The 16302-nt window shown below is 36.9% G+C and overlaps 1 protein-coding gene across 5 annotated transcripts in view; it reads right to left on the bottom strand.

Annotated features, from left to right (window-relative positions):
* Positions 1-503: 503 nt before the first annotated feature.
* The window catches only part of LOC145670308 (nucleoporin p58/p45-like), a 102585-nt gene continuing 86786 nt past the window's right edge, over positions 504-16302 (bottom strand). For 2 of the 5 annotated variants that reach the window (XR_014128255.1, XM_081738785.1), the window contains exon 11: positions 758-890. Coding sequence is in view for 2 of the 5 variants with exons in the window: in XM_081738782.1 (XP_081594908.1) it covers positions 751-890 (140 nt within the window). In the remaining 3 variants the exon portion in view is untranslated. Of the gene's footprint in view, positions 891-5987; positions 6017-16302 lie in introns of those variants that run through there. The other 3 variants (XM_081738782.1, XM_081738786.1, XM_081738784.1) reach the window with 3 other exon arrangements.

Raw genomic sequence — 16302 nt, forward strand, 5'->3', positions numbered from 1 at the left:
GGAAAACCCGTCAGGATGGTCGGCAGCGGAAATCGAACCCACGACCTCTTGTTCTTGGAATTGACAGACTCAACTGTGTTGCATACCAAACGTAAAATAACGTAAATCACAGAAAACTTAATTGAACTCGAGTCACCCATTGATAAACTGAGAGAAAATTAGGTTGTTACTGTAGTATGTTACATAAGCATCATATAACTTAATGTTCTTAAAATTGTCACTAGTGGGGGATCAAATATATCCGCATTATAAGAAATCCAATCCTATGGAACATATACTCCTATGGAACATATACTGTATAGAGAAAATTTAAAGCAATGTTGGTTTAATCACGTCTCAAAAAGCATATTAAAGGAAATCAATTAAAACATAAGCATACTGTGTTTTAGGGCATTCAACTTTACTTCTACATGCTAAAAATTAAAATACAAGAAAATAATAAAAATGAATTTCATTCTTTACAGAACAATATTGTCCAAAGTAGAGTATTGAGAGTATGTCAACAATTTTATTATTATTATTTCTGGCAACAGTTTGAAAAACAGAACCAAGGCCTAACCAATTATAATGAATATGACGAACCCATAAAATCCCAGATCAGAAGTTCACTGCATGACCTTTTACCCTTTCTCATTCAGTGCTTAAATGTCAACACTGCTAACACATTGAGATCTTATAGTAATTTTTAATGTAAAAATTTAGTACCAATAACAATGTATTGTTTTAAGAATTCCATAAGGAATCGTACTATCACCGTTTCCCTCGTTTATGGCCTGGTGGTGGACGCTGAAGCTGGAACGGTTTATTCTCTCCCGAATCCCACGACAACGTGGTACCACTGCCCATATTCGAATATGTGTTCAGCACTAGATCAGATGCCGAAACATAACCTAAAAATAAAGAAAACCATAGCATGTGGTAACACAAATAACTATACAAAATGACCACATTATGAGGTACATATAACTCTCCTACATAAATTGTTTGTAATGAATTGCAGAGGATTATTGACTACAAATATTCCTGACAGTCGCTTGAGTCAACGAAAATATATGTAACAAAAGGAAATAGAAGTTTAGAGATAAAGGACAAAATAGAAATTTTCCTTGGCTCATATCTGTGACATTTATTACCCAAACTTGGAAGGAACAGACTAGGCACTACTGAAGTGAAACAAACTGCATGACTACAGCTCAGAAGTCTTTGTTACCCGCTTATGCCATTTTAAATGTGTCAATGAGTCGACGTTCTTACGTCCGGGAAGTCGATTTCTCTTTCACTTTCGTAAGTTACAATTTTTCCTTGATGTTTTACGCGTACAGATAGACCTTACAGAGCCTTATACGTCAATATGAGAGATCCATAACTTATTTGGTCTTTGGTATGTGCCTTCGAAAGACAGCCTTATACGAAGAGAGTTCCATAGTTTGCACTTTTGCCTTTATAGGACATTTACTACTAATTTCTGTAAATTTCAAATTCCAAAGTGATGGTAGAAGTAATACATCAACAGAAGGATGATAGACTTAGTGGTTGTGTGCGTATTCAGCGTTTTTCGACAAGAAGGAGAACGTTAAAATGCCACTTTCATCGTACCTTATCAGTAGTACAAAATATCGGTAAGTTGTCGACACATCTTGGTAAGCAAGAATCATCCAAGAAAATTGTTCAGAAGTGTTTTGCGAGTTCTGGAGCCAGTCATTTTAGAACAGGTAACGACCTATGGGAAGGTCGTATCTGATTCTCGACAACAGATGACAATGTGGCTGCAATCCAGAGTACTGAAGTTTAAGAACCGTACCTTCATCTTCACATATTGGAAGACAAAGCAGATTGCCGAAACAAACCGGCTCAGAATTTTCGCGAAAGAAATACACTACAGAAGTCTCCGTGGCGTGTGCCACATGCTCCGTGGTCAGAAAAGAAGAAGCTTCTCTCAGATTTGGGCGTTTAAGAAACTGGTTACCAGACATAAGGCGTTATTATTATTATTATTATTATTATTTTAATTGGACCCTATCACAGAACAACAAAGTATGGTGTGCTTTCAAAGATCGCGGAAGAAGGCTAGATGACAAAAGTAAGATATCTAGCTCATTTTGCAATCTTTGTGTGAAGACCGAATTGTGGCGCCAATTCCACTTAACGAAGGAGAAACAATGATATCAAAGTCTAAATGTTACATGTTTACCTTAAATGCTGAACAATCTCACTCGAGATCCTACCAGAGTTGAAAGGCATGTTCATCCACTACGACAACGGCCCGGGGCACCGATCAGCCCAAACCATACATTACACTTTCGAGATCAATTTTGTACTGGTATAGCTTTACTCGCCCAGTTTGATTTTTCCTATCTTCCGAAACCAAACATGCACTGGAAATGTTAACGGTTATCGTCAACAAATAATCCAAGCAGTGCATGAAAAACTGCTTCTTACTGTTTCTCGAAGCGGATAAACTCACGAAAAACTTTTATATAAACCAATGAGTAAGTCAGAATAGAAGAGGAAATAGCAGAGGGAGGTGCTGCTTTAGCATTCCCTTAATGCCTTTATTAGGATCACGTTAGTGGGTCTTATGACATTGTAATGTTAGTACCTACGTTCATCCGTTTCCTGTTACTCCACACGACAATTCCTGACCGAAAATAAACAATTAGAGCGATCCGTTAACTTCATTATTGAATTACATCCGTTAACTTCATTATTGAAGTTAATTCGTTTACATTTTCACAGGTAACGGCGACTATCCATTGCCCATAAATGGTTTGAGACCCAAAGTCCGCTCCAGCGCCATCCACCAGTGACCGGCTGAACTACGTCCAGCTTAACGGCGAACATGTGGTCAGCGCACTGTGACGCCTGTTCCTAACAGGCACATCAGGAACTTTCTAGACCTAATGGCCGTCACATCTTACTTTCACGTGATTCCCGAGTTTGCCTCACGACGCTGGGTGAACGCCGCAAATTGGGAAGCACCGGCCAGGAATCGAACCAGAGACCACGCGAACATGAGTCCAACGATCTAACCACTAGACTATGGTGTTCCTCGAGGTTAACAGATATTTTGGTTAAACCTTAACATATACTAATTAAAGTGTCATATACCTGGAGTACGAGAGAACGTATAAAATAGCTAGAATACTGACCACTATTGGCCGCTTCAACTACAGCATAGATTCATTCATAAATGTAATTCTCTTTAGCATCTTTATCAGAGTTTATTCAATACAGTGAAAACTCTCTTGAACGACCACTCCTTTCAAACGACCGGTTTTTACTACGTAGAACGGAATTATATTTCAGTAAGAGCAACGTATTATAACCATCTTCAAAGCCAACCACTCCTTCTTCTGACTAGTATCCCCCAATTTCTGAACAGAAAATGTTGCTTTTACCCTCTGTAAGACGACGCTTTTCAACAAATATGAGATCGGTGAACCCTGAACATCATAGAAATATTTGAAGCAGAAACGGATTACTACCTCCTACAAACAGAACAACACCTATTGTATCTGAATGCCACTAGTCGGCCGATAATCTGCCCTTGTTACAAAAAAACCTCAAGATAGGTTTAATAGGCCATTTCTTTTAAGTAGACACTACATTAGTACATAGAACACTAATATATGCCGTCCAGCCTTCCAAACAAATGTCATATCCACTTTTCTCGTAGAATCTGGCGATCCAACGTCACCATGTCTACCAGTGAGTCAATAACGGAACGAACTCCGTATGATGTGTAAACATGCTCTTGATGAAACGACAACTATAGTGGAAATGTCCTTCGATCCTAATTTATGAGCATGTATGTATATCCCGCAGTCACGTATCTCAACTACTCCAAGCGGGGTTACAAGTAGTATAAATGTCAAAATCAATGCAAATACAAACACACGTTGATACATATGAGCAAACGGAAGTCGGGTGATGCACTATTTGGGTTGTATAACGGCTGACTGAATAACTCGGAGTCGAGCATGCTCGATATTTATCACATTATCTAGCGCATTCCACAACCAATAATAACCGAGCAAATGGAAACCGTAATGTACCTAGTATGGCCATAAATACTGTCATAAAGAAAGAAATGAAGACCAACAACATGGCGAAAGGTAATTTTATATGCATAGAGGATGTGAAGTATTCAGGGTCGATAGTTTGCACCAATAATGTCCGCCATTAGCACGCGCACACACTCACAGTCTGGCGGGTCATTCGTTTACTGTAGTATGTACAGTCTTCAGAGGAAATATCGCCACTGCAGCCAGTAAAACCCATTTCCAACTGTCACTGTGAGATGACTCTCCTGCATGCAATACCCTCAATAGGGCTGTTAAAGGAACAGTTACCGGTGGTAGGGAAAGTCAGAAACATCGTGCTTCAGCTATTCATGGGTTGATTTTGCTTTGTGGGCAGGAGCAGAATTTTGCTGGGAAGTCCATTAGGGCGTTTTGAATAAGGCGGTGGTCAAGCCCTTCACTACACGTGTCAGCAAAGTGTTCTGATACACCTGAGCACCAGTTTTCTTGCCTTTCTCACAAATTGCAGACGTATAGTGCTGGCATAGCTCATTCCCTACCACACCATGACTGATGCTTGATGATGGCTTCTCTGGATATTCGAAACCTTTTCCCTTACCTGAGATAATAAGGCACACATCTTGAAATTTTGTCGATTGAACTATTCGATTTTGAACAGTTTCTCATCCGTGAAAAGAATCTACTTGTGTTCATTGTACGCGTACCGTTGAAGCAGACATTCACATTTACGCTTTTTTACGCCTAACGACGCATCAGAAAGTGTTCCGCTGACTATCGATAATCTCGAAGACCAAGATCGTCTGAGTAGCCCAGACTGTTTGCTTGGAGGCGTTTATATCGCGGACCGTCACTGCCTGTTTTCGTGGAAGATTTTTCCATACACGCGCTGCCAGATTCAACAGCTTCTAGAATCATGAAACTTTGTGAAAGGTCCTATCTCAGATGATCCTGAAAGGATCCAGTATCAAGGAACCTGTCGAGTGTGCGGTACACTAACACGCGACTAATTTTCAGTTTTTAAGCGTGTTGAAAATTTCACTCTCTGGCTTTCGAACTCGATGTAGCGCTATCATTGCTACCCGAGTTTCGTAATCATTTCATTTCATTCTGCTACGGTTACGCGTCTCCTTTCTACAGTAGCACGCACAAATAAATCACCGTCAGATTTGTTCATTCTCCTCACAACGGACAATGTTGCAGCCTCTCGAATTTTGGAGCAGTACTTATGTCCAGATTAGGTACAGATCAGTACTACTTGCACAATAAATTTAAAAAACAGGTTTATACTTGAATTTCCAATAACTTTTGATTGTAACTGAAACTACTGCGCAAGCGCTGTGTCAGCATGCAAGTTTTAGCTTTCTAGTTTACTGACAACTGGGTTGCCATTTAAGCGAAAACATTATTTCAGACGTGGATATAAAAACTATTGTTCCATTACAAATGTTTTATAAATGTATGTATAGATGTTGAATATATAAACATTTATGCCAAATTTTATTTCTTTATGACTTACCAAAACTATAATACAGCCTTTAGAACTGAGGATTTATTGCACTTAGTTGTTTGTTTTTCTCATTAAGAAAAGCACTACAACATATGATTTAATTTACGAATTGGAAATGCTACCGAAATATACTAGTTTTTTCTTTCTCTTTTGCTTAATACAACACATATGTCTCAACGTTTGCGATATAACTGATGTTTCGTAAATCAAATATCATGTCTAAAGTAAATAATGAACAAATTTAATGCGTATAGATATTTTTTTTCGAACTCTGAATATACACAAGCAACAATATCCTAATTCTAAACTATCCACCACACCAATGAATCTACAACGCTACCAGATACAAAGCAAACTGAGCTAAACATTTAGGAGCATGTACTACGAGTCACTAAGGTATGTTGCAAGCCATGCTATATATTTTGTACATTACACACCTTTCGTCTAACCTACATCCTTGTGAGACCTTGGAAAACAACGAAAATATTTTGTAAGACTTCTGTCGTTGTATATTAACTGATCCGTTTACAAATTATATATATTAAAAATAAAAGAGAAGTCAAATAACACATGAAAGGAACATGAGTAACATTTATTTTGACAATATATATACGTTATTATAAAGATGATTTTTTTCTCTTCTTTTTTCGACAACGCTTAATTATTACACTAATTAAAATGCTCACCTATTAATGTAAAGCTCCAAAATAATGCTTTATATTTTCATTCGTATTTAGTTGAAAAATATTTGTGCACTCGGGTCACAAATACTTAGCGCAGCTATGTTTTGAACGAGACACTCATATTTGATTCCGGTAGAAGCTCATAGGATTCGGATCGCAAGCATGAAAGTGAAATTTGTCCAAAAGAAATGATTGTTGCATAAGAGAGAGAGAAAACAGACTAATGTTAAAGTATTTTAAAACATCCCTATACATCGTATGCTTGAAACGAAATTCGCACTATGGAATGCTTGTCTATAAAGGACATATTGACCTTCCCAGGTTTGAAGATCCCAGCACTGTATTGGATATGAAAGTGGTGGTATCTATGGTTGTTGAGTAATGGTGGGAAATGCTAGTGATATAGACATAAGCCGTAAACCGAGGTAACTAAGGATATTCATCGTTCTTCGGATTTCTATTAAACTATGGATTAAGATTAATGTGATCTTATTTAGTGGCTGTTATACTCCTATTAGAGGAAGCAGTTGATCAATGTAGGTAATGTAATGCATAATAAATAGGAGAGAAGGAATATATATTATTACAATAATTAATGGACATAGAATATGTGAGTTTAAAATATAAGTTTATGTTGGCTGTTTACATATTCAACTTCAAATTATACTTGGAGTTATAACCTTTTGATTAATGCAGTTACGAAGTTAAGTCAAAAATTATCTGCAATGTAGCTATAACTTTTCTTACATTGTTCGCACTGACGTCTGTCCTCGTTGTATTTTATTGTTATTCTGTTGTAATCATGCTATGAAAGTTTGATCATAATTCTTCCATTTGTCTTTCTTTTGTTTCAGAAAGATCATGGCCACTTCATTAGAAGTTTACGCTAAAGAGGAACAACGAGCAGTGATCAGTTTTTTTTGTAGTCGGAAGATGTATCAGGGGCCGCAATCCATTAAAGACTTTCGGCACAATACGGAAGCAGTGTCTTGCCGCAATGGAATGTCTACGAATGGACTGAAAAATTCAAAAAATGGTCATAAAAGTGTTACGCATGAGGAAGGATGGTTTCAATGTCAATCCATTCGTAGACATTTCGTTGCGGAAAGACGCTGTTCCCGTATTTTGCCGAAAGTCTTCGATGAACTGCGGCCCCTGATAAACATTCCGACCACAAAAAACAGATCTCTGTTCATTGTTTCTCTTTGGTGCAAACTTCTAATGGAGCGGTCATGATCTATCTGCAACATAAGGAAGACAAATGGAGGAATTAGGTTCAAATTTTTATCGCATGACCAGAACAGCATAACAATAAAATAAACGAGGACAGAGGTCAATATGAATATAAGAAAAGTTTTAGCTACACTGCGGATAATTTTTGACTTACCCTCGTAGTTTCTTCAATGTTTAATACGCATGGAAATAGTGGATATATAATTTAATGGAATTTCTTAGCCATTACCACGACAGTAGGATAACACGATTATGATTATGATAGGCAATAGTGCGACAACTTTAAATCCCATTGATACTACACTCTAGCAGTCAGACTACTTGTAATATCCGTTTACAGCATGTTGCTAGTAGTTTGAAAATTGTTAAACAACAAACACGATGAGTATAGTTTGTGGCTGGATTTATCGAATTCTGTATTGCCAGAAAGACGTCAACGAACATCTAATGTATCGTTAAATGGCTTGCGATGTGGCCTATAGTGGAGCTATGAGAGGCTGGATGATCTTCCGCAGAATTACGCATGGATCGCGATCAGGGTTCTTACAAAATAAAGAGCAACCATTTTCTCTGACCTACGGCATTTAATAAGATAAAGGTATACTGAATAAGTTTTGTAAAACATCTTTAAGTCAATATACATAAATGGATTTTTTTTAAAAAAACGGTAACTCTTTTCCCCAACAAGTAGCTGTTAAATTCGGATTTTCAGGAAAGTTTTAAAATAGTCAATTTCAAAGAAAATGAGACGGACTCCCCAAAACTGCAGTAAAGAAAACACAATTAAATTTGTTAATTATTTTAATGAGTTATTTCAATTTTTCCCGAGTTTCATAAATATAGGACACTGAAATAATGTTCTACTTGCATTACGTAAGAATTTAAATGTATGATATAACAAAGGTCTGGAGGAAGCGTATAGCTGCCCATGCCAACTTTCTTATCTCGATTTACGAGCCTATTAAAAAAAATAAATGTACAAAAATTATAAGGTACACTCATGTCCAAAATTATTGTCGCATTATCCATCAATATGTTGTTCTAGAAATATAATTTGATAACGAATTCGCCCAGTATTTCATATAATGTTAGTATGTGTATAATCGCCAAAGATATGTATGTGGCAAATTTCATGTCAAAAGAGCAGTAAATAAGAATAAAATGAAAATAAAATTTCTTGTCCATTTAGCATCATTTTGTTTTACTCATTCTAATTTTCGTATTTATAATTCTTTTCCTATGAAATATACCACAAATATACATTTCCCGATTATACACATAGTACCAGTATTAACAGTGCCCTGCAAAAACATTATCAAGTTATATTCTTACAAGACACTTATAGATATGCGACAATAATTTTGGACATGAGTGTACAAACCGTTAAAATGAAAATAAATAAATAAAAACAAAGATAAGTTATACTAAAAACCGGTAATAGCTAAGTAGCATCACATGAAAGTTAGTAACAGTAACAAATATGTTTATCTACTTATTGTTTCAAAATTATTAAAATTTTCTTAAAAAATTATTAAATGTAATATATACATAATCTTAACAAAATATTAAAAGAAACATTAAATAATATTACTAAGTAATATAATTAATTACATTGACGACTTCAGCCTTGCTTCATTTGGTTCACTGGACATTCTGTTTGAATTATCGGCTCATGGGGTCAACAAATAAGGGAGAAAAATTTTTAAGTTTCCCAAATTACCAATTTCCCCTGATTTCCAGGCTGTGTAATTTTCCCTGACTTCTTCGTATCACTTTGTTTTCACTGACATTTACAGGATTTCCCTGATCAACTAATTTGTAAGAACCCTGATGATGTCAGTGATCCATCTGTAGTGTACAAAATGGGGGGTACAGGATTCCCTAAAATTTTCTTGTCCTAAGCCCTGCACGAGGAAGTAGTGATATCGTGGACACAAAAGATGATATCGTGGACAAAAGGACATCGACTGGCAGTGCAATTAGATATACTGTGTGGCTTCCCATGTAAATACTAGACTATTAAACAATCGAGTGTTGCAATAGCGGTGGAATTCGGCGATGATCCGCTTGTATTCAGACAGCTTCTGTCTGACAGTGACGAGGGTGTGTGTATCAGTAAATGTGCAGGGAAACAGGATAAGTCACCGTGTTCGCACTTGCCCTATAGGATCTACATCTGGTATCGTTCTCGCCTTTGGTGTCAGCGGTCCCGGATTCGATTCCGAATGGGGAACATTCGATCGAAAAGGTGTAGCAGTTTTTTCACACTAACAATCCTGAATGTTTTTTTTCTCATTACACCACGCAAATGTTGGGGTGATACTTAACATAAAAGGTCCAAGGCTGCTTCCTTGCCTGGATAGTGTGTTCGCCGAGAGACGTCATCACCCACACGTGACACACTTAAAAGCCACAGATACCAGTAATAACTAAAATTATTTATCAATAAATACATAATCTACACCTAATATTTTGGTATGTGGGAAAACAGATACGGATCCCGCTCGTTTCTAGGACAATACGGCCAGTGTGTCCAGTGTGTTTCTAGGACAATACACTAGTAAAGTAAATCAATCCTACCTTCTGATCTCGTTTACACACTGTGAAACGCAGGTGTGAAGTGAGGTGTTAGAGGGGGAGAGTCCTACAAAAGTTTAGGCTAGTATTGAGGCAGATAGTACTCTAGTTGGGTTGGTTGGGCTAGCAACTTTTTAATGTTTGGGCTGCTTCAGTTTTAGGGATATGGGCTCAAAGTTTGAAAAAGTTAAATCTGTACTCTTTTGTGTTGGGTTATCTTCACTATTATATTCAATTTAGCTTATATTCTTATTGGGCTAGTCAGTATCCTTGATGGGCTACCTAGCCCTTCTAATTATAGATTTAATTATAAAAGTTCGAATTAGCTGAGATTTTTATTGGGCCATATAGTACTTCATTTAGGGTGGTTGGCTAGCAACTGTCAACCTTTGGTTACTATAGTTCCAGAGATACAGGATCTTCAAACTTGAAATTTGTGCTTTTTATGTTGGGGATAATATCTATTATATTCAACCTAGGCGATATTCTTACTGTGCCAAGTAATAGTCTTGATGTTACCTAGCCCATTGCATTTAAAATTTTGTGCCACTCACGGAACGGAGTTATAGCTTCCGAAATTTTGTAGGGCCACTTCATGTTAGCCCTATAGAAGTTTGGGCTAATAGAGATATCTATTGGGCTAGATAGTACTTCACTTGGATTGATAGGGCTAGCAACTTTTAGCTACTTCAGTTTCAGATATGGGCTCTTAGATTTTGAAAAAAATGAAATTAGTCTTTTTTATTGGCATATCTTTACTATTATCATCAAGTTAGCTCATACTTACTGGCCAAGTTAGTACTTTTGATGGGCTACCTAGTCACTCTCATAGCCTTTGTTTAAGTAACAGAGCAAAAGCTTCCTGAAATTTGATGGCCAACATTAAGTTGGCCTTACAAAAGTTTGAGCTAGGCCGAGATTTTTATTGAGCCAAATAGTACTCTTCTTGGGATAGCAGCTTTTAGCGCTGAGCTACTCTAGTTCCAAAGATATGAAATCTTCCAGTTCAAAAAATTGAAACTGGTGCTTTGTATATTAGAGAAAATATATACTGTATTCACTCTAGGTAATGTTCTCACTGGACCAGGTAGTAGCCTTGGTGGGTTACTTAGCCCATTGCATATAGATTTTAGACCACTTACGGAACAAAATTACAGCTTCCCAAAATTTCTAAAACCAACTTCACGTCAGCTCTATAAAAGTTTGAGATAATCGAGAATTTTATTGGGCAAGATAGAACTTTATTTGGGTTAGTAACTTCTAGTGTTTGGGCTACTCTAGTTCCAGAGATATGGGTTCTTAAATTTTTAAAAAGTGACATTGGTTCTTTTTTTGTTGGGATATCTTTACTATTATTTTCAATTTACCTTATATTCTTATTGGGCTAGGTAGTATTCTTGATGGGATGTGGGCTAAAGCCTAATTGATACAGAGAGGCTACTGATATTACAAAGAAGTTATGCTCGTTCATAATGTTCATTATGTAAATTGTTATTAATAATACAGTACAACTGCAGCAGAAAAGACTAACAAATTTATTCGAATTTGAAAGCTACATTTATTAAGTCTCAAAAGAGAATTACAAGAAAATTATATTGTAAGGGTCCATTTGAAGAATGGGATCAAATCATCACTATCAAAACTGAATGTTTATTTAAAACAAACACAAGTACCCGTCTAAGATTTTACTAGAAGACTATGCAGCTTACTGATATCTTTACCTTAATTTAGAGAACATAAATAGTGATCCTACTTACATTAGAATCTCGTGATACTCAATGTTAATCCCTCACATTACTCAATTGTAAAACTAACAGTAAACTCGTATTATTAGCGTCTGTGGAAAATCTCTTTACAGAAAGATCCCCACTAGAATGTTAACGCTAATAGCTAAACTTCCTCCCTCACGTTCGTGAAGGTATCTTTTATATATCTATAATTTTCTCCATTTTCTTGCTTTGTTGTTTAATAAAAGTGTCCTTCAATTTTTTCAGTTTCCGTGCTTTTTGTTGTAAGAAAGCCAGAATTGTTTTTAAAAGTACTTATTTTCCGATGCAAGAATTGTTGTTCTCATTTGAGTCCAGATTTACACTATTATTTTCTTCTTTTAAAATGTTATAAAAATTTCTAGAGTCAGTTCATGATTTCGTGACAGGGCAATACTAAACTCTTGGGCCATACCCATCACATTTGGTCCTTTTTCAGTTTCGCGACGATTCTTCCTCGTGTGAAGTCACCCTGATGTCTTCGAGCCACGTTATTGTAACATCACAACAACATACCTTAACAGCTCTCTGAATGACACACCAGTGTCTTGCCCCTTTTATTCAACTGCTTCGTGCTGGGAAGAAGACTCACTGACCGTACGGTCACGCTATGCAACGTATTGGTCCCTATGTATGTGTGGGAGACCTCTGGTAACATGTTACTGCACACACACACACATTAATTTCCATCGAGTACACAATATTTTATGTTACTTTATTTCTCTCGTCCTAAAGTTTTGCAGACAAATGTATATCAAGTTCTTTTACTATTACTGATTGTTAACTAATAACATTTGCTAACCTAACGACCGCGAAAAAGCTACACCTACTAAGAATATAAGTTACAATTAACTTTGTAAAAATTACATTACTAAAATAACACTATAGTAAATAACTAACTAACTAAACAAACAAACAAATAAATAAAAACATCTGACCAAAGCAAACATTTATTATTACTTATGTCTTACAGTTTCGGCGGTTATCATTATCTTCATCAGACACTTCCTCTGATGAAGACAATGATACATCGCCGAAACTGTAATACAGATTAGTAGCAACAAATGCCGGCTTTAATCAGAATTTAATTTATACGCAGTTCCAAAGCCAAATAGAGTCAAATTTAATAACCCGTATCTACTGAGGTAGAGTAGCCCAAACGCAAAAATTTGCTTGCAAATCCAGCTAAACAAACTAATACTTGGCCCAATAAAATCTTGAGCAGCGCAAACATTTGTAAAGACAATTTTGCATTAGCCCTCAAAATTGAGAAAGCTGTAACTCTGTTCGTCAATGGCCAAAAGGTTATAATGAGATTGGGCTAGGTAGCTCATCAAGAGTGAGCCAGTAATATTACAATCTACAGGGTGTCTCAAAAGTCTGTTACCACCCCTATTAAAATCCAAATGGATATACTTTCAGCGAATTTGATGTGGTAGGTGAACTTCAGGGTTAGGGGGACACTTTCTGGCGTAGGTTACGCAGACGACGGCCACCTTGGTGCCGCCATCTTGAATTTAACTTTTTAATTACAAACGCTACGTGGGTCATGTGATACATGATCATAGGCTAGAATTTCACCAGAAAACCGAATCTGAAGTCAAAATGCATTTATCTTTATGTGGTAAACAGTTATCCACAATTGAAGTTGTGAATTTGACTGCGTTTCTTTTGTGTTGCAGGTTGTGAATCATGCCGTTAATGAGGGACGAACGCATCCAGATCATCAAAATATGAAGCGGGAGGAGTGCCCGCGCAGTGGCTGCCGATTTCAATGCGCGTCATCCACAACGAGCACCTGTATCGCATGTTGCAATGGCACGGTTATTGACCAAATTCGAGGAAACGGGAACAGTTGTGGATAGACCCCGTAGTGGACAGCCAAGGACAGCCACGGAAGAAGAAACAGCTACTTCCGTGCTTGCCTCCTTCTCGAAGTCGCTGCAGCGAAGCACACGTCGTTTAGTAATGCAGTGTGCTGTGAGTCACAGTTCAGTGCACAGGGTGCTCCAAAGGTATAAGTGGCATCCATATAAGATGCAATTGCAGCAACATTTATCGGAGGACGATCCCGATCGTCGCGTCCAGTTTTGCGGGTGGGCTATTGAGCAATTGATGGTAAATCCGCAGTTCGCTATGCAGATACTTTTTTTTTCGAATAAAGCCCATTTCTACGTAAATGGTAAGGTCAATAGGCAAAACATGCGCTAATGGTCCCGTGACAACCCCGCTTGGACAGATCCCTCGAAAATGACCGGTGCATGGAAAACTATGGTATGGGCAGGCATATGGGGAACAAAGATCGTCGGTCCGTTTTTCATTCCAGGAACGTTAAATGCAGACCGATACCTCGCGTTGTTGCAGGAAAACATAATGCCGGCTCTGACGTCCGAGGATGGTACACCTTGTCTCAAAAAGGTTGAGCGCATTCTTTATTGGTGTTTTGAGGCAAAAAATTTTCTAAGTCCAGCTTCGGGTATCTTCGGGAAAAAGTAAGCCAGGTTCGAACCTCCAAGCCAGCCTTTGCAATCGGGAAAAAGTTTGCAGATGTGTTTTTCTTCTTTTAAATATAATAAGACTTGTTACCAAGTGTTTAAAAAAGCAACATTGATTGAAATACTTAATGATACAATATTTCGAAACCTTTTATTAATGTGAACACATGCTTGTTTGTCATTTAGCTCTCTATACGTAATGAAACATTTAAATACGTTAAAGAATCTTTCCATATGTAAAAGAATGCTCAAAGTTAAGAAATAGAACATAATTATCGCCTAAGTACTAAAATAATAGTCAAAGTAGAACAAAAACAGCGTTTCTAGTGGGTATGAATATCATAATTTTCTTGAGAACCGTTATACATCGCTAAAAGTACCTTAGCAGAAGTCTTTGCGTTAGCTCACTGGTAAGCTGTTCGATTTCAAATCATAAGGTTGAGAGTTCGAATCCCTTCTGGATCAATGCTCTTTTAAAATTATATTTTCCGCAATGCATGAAAAATTATATAAAATAATGACATTAAATACATCAGTTGTATATATATAACATAATCATTGCAGAATGTAGTAATTATTATGTTTAAAATATAACATCTGAAATAGGTAGGTGTCCACAGTAGGTCTGTATTATATATATGAGAATGTTAAATACAAGTTAAGAAACTCGTTCACTAGCAATAAATAAATCATGTAGTGTATTTATTTGCAGCTATTTGTCATATAGAGGGTAATTCTCAACATTCATAATACAGCATGTCATTTATGTTCTTGAGAAGTTATTCGATGCATAAACCGAAGGTTTAAACAGAGAATTCAAAGTCGCAACGCTCGCAAGAAATTCATGAACCCCAAAGGTCACGTGAGCAGACTGGAATTGTCCTTATGAAGCACGCCACAGCAGAAAGTCTTTACATAGATTTTCAATTCAATTCCTGATATATGCTTTTGCAATGTGGAAGTGGTGATGCCTTTAGTCGCTCTCTCTCGCTCGCTCGCTCACTCTCTATTTATACAGAATATAAAAGTGGATGTATGTGTGTGTTTCAACATAATTCTGATATATCTAGCGCAATTATAACTATATTTCTTACAGTCTGGAAAAGAGTACTGTCGGGATACATATCAAAAATGCTAGAAACTGGTCGATATTAGTATCGAATCCATAGCTTCGTGGTCGCTTAGGTGAATAGTTCTACTTTCAATTCAAGTCCAATTAAGTTCCCATTAGCACCCAGGGTGGTTACGTAGCGACATAAAAATATCGAAATCAACCGATATTAGAATCGAATCGTAAATTTTCAGCGCCGCTAACAGTGCCGCATTTCCCATTAGTCCACATTAGTCCACATTTCACATTAGTCCCATTGCCTAGAGGGCAATATATTTGCAGAGTGCAAAGTTTAAAACTTGAATAATATTTTATTTTTTTCCGTATGAAAAAGTTAAAAATCAAGAGCAAATATACTATTTCATGAACAATCCTCTTTTATTGTTCTAATATGTATAATAATAGCGTAAGAAATCTAAAAATAATCCAGAACACGTTTCACATTTGTTATTTTTTGTTACGTAGTTCTAGCTGTAGCATGTAGTGAGTGGTATTTAAATGTAATAAATTCACTAATTAAGCATATTCGAATTAAGTTTTATTTTTAAGTTAGGGATGAAGGGGCGGAGAAATATGTAGTTATTGGGGCGCCGAGAGCAAAAGTGCGTAGAGGCGCCGAGCTTTTAAATGCAACACTGGTCGCTAAATTAATTGGTAGAAATTTTAATGTCATTTAAGACCAAATTTAGTCCTAACGGTGGCAGTATCCGTTTGCTCTCCTAGGAGAAATGAAAGGGGCTGACATCAAAATTATATATTTAATCAACGGAAAAGAGGACGTGGATCATGGGTCAGAGTTGATGTCGATGGGTCGGAGTTGGTCGCAATGGTTCAGAGTGGTTCATAGTTGGTGGTGGGTCGGAGTAGATCACGATGGATGATGGGTC

Source organism: Thermobia domestica, chromosome 14 (assembly GCF_964235325.1).
Source record: "Thermobia domestica chromosome 14, izTheDome1.hap1.1, whole genome shotgun sequence".
In the NCBI taxonomy this organism is placed as follows: domain Eukaryota; kingdom Metazoa; phylum Arthropoda; class Insecta; order Zygentoma; family Lepismatidae; genus Thermobia; species Thermobia domestica.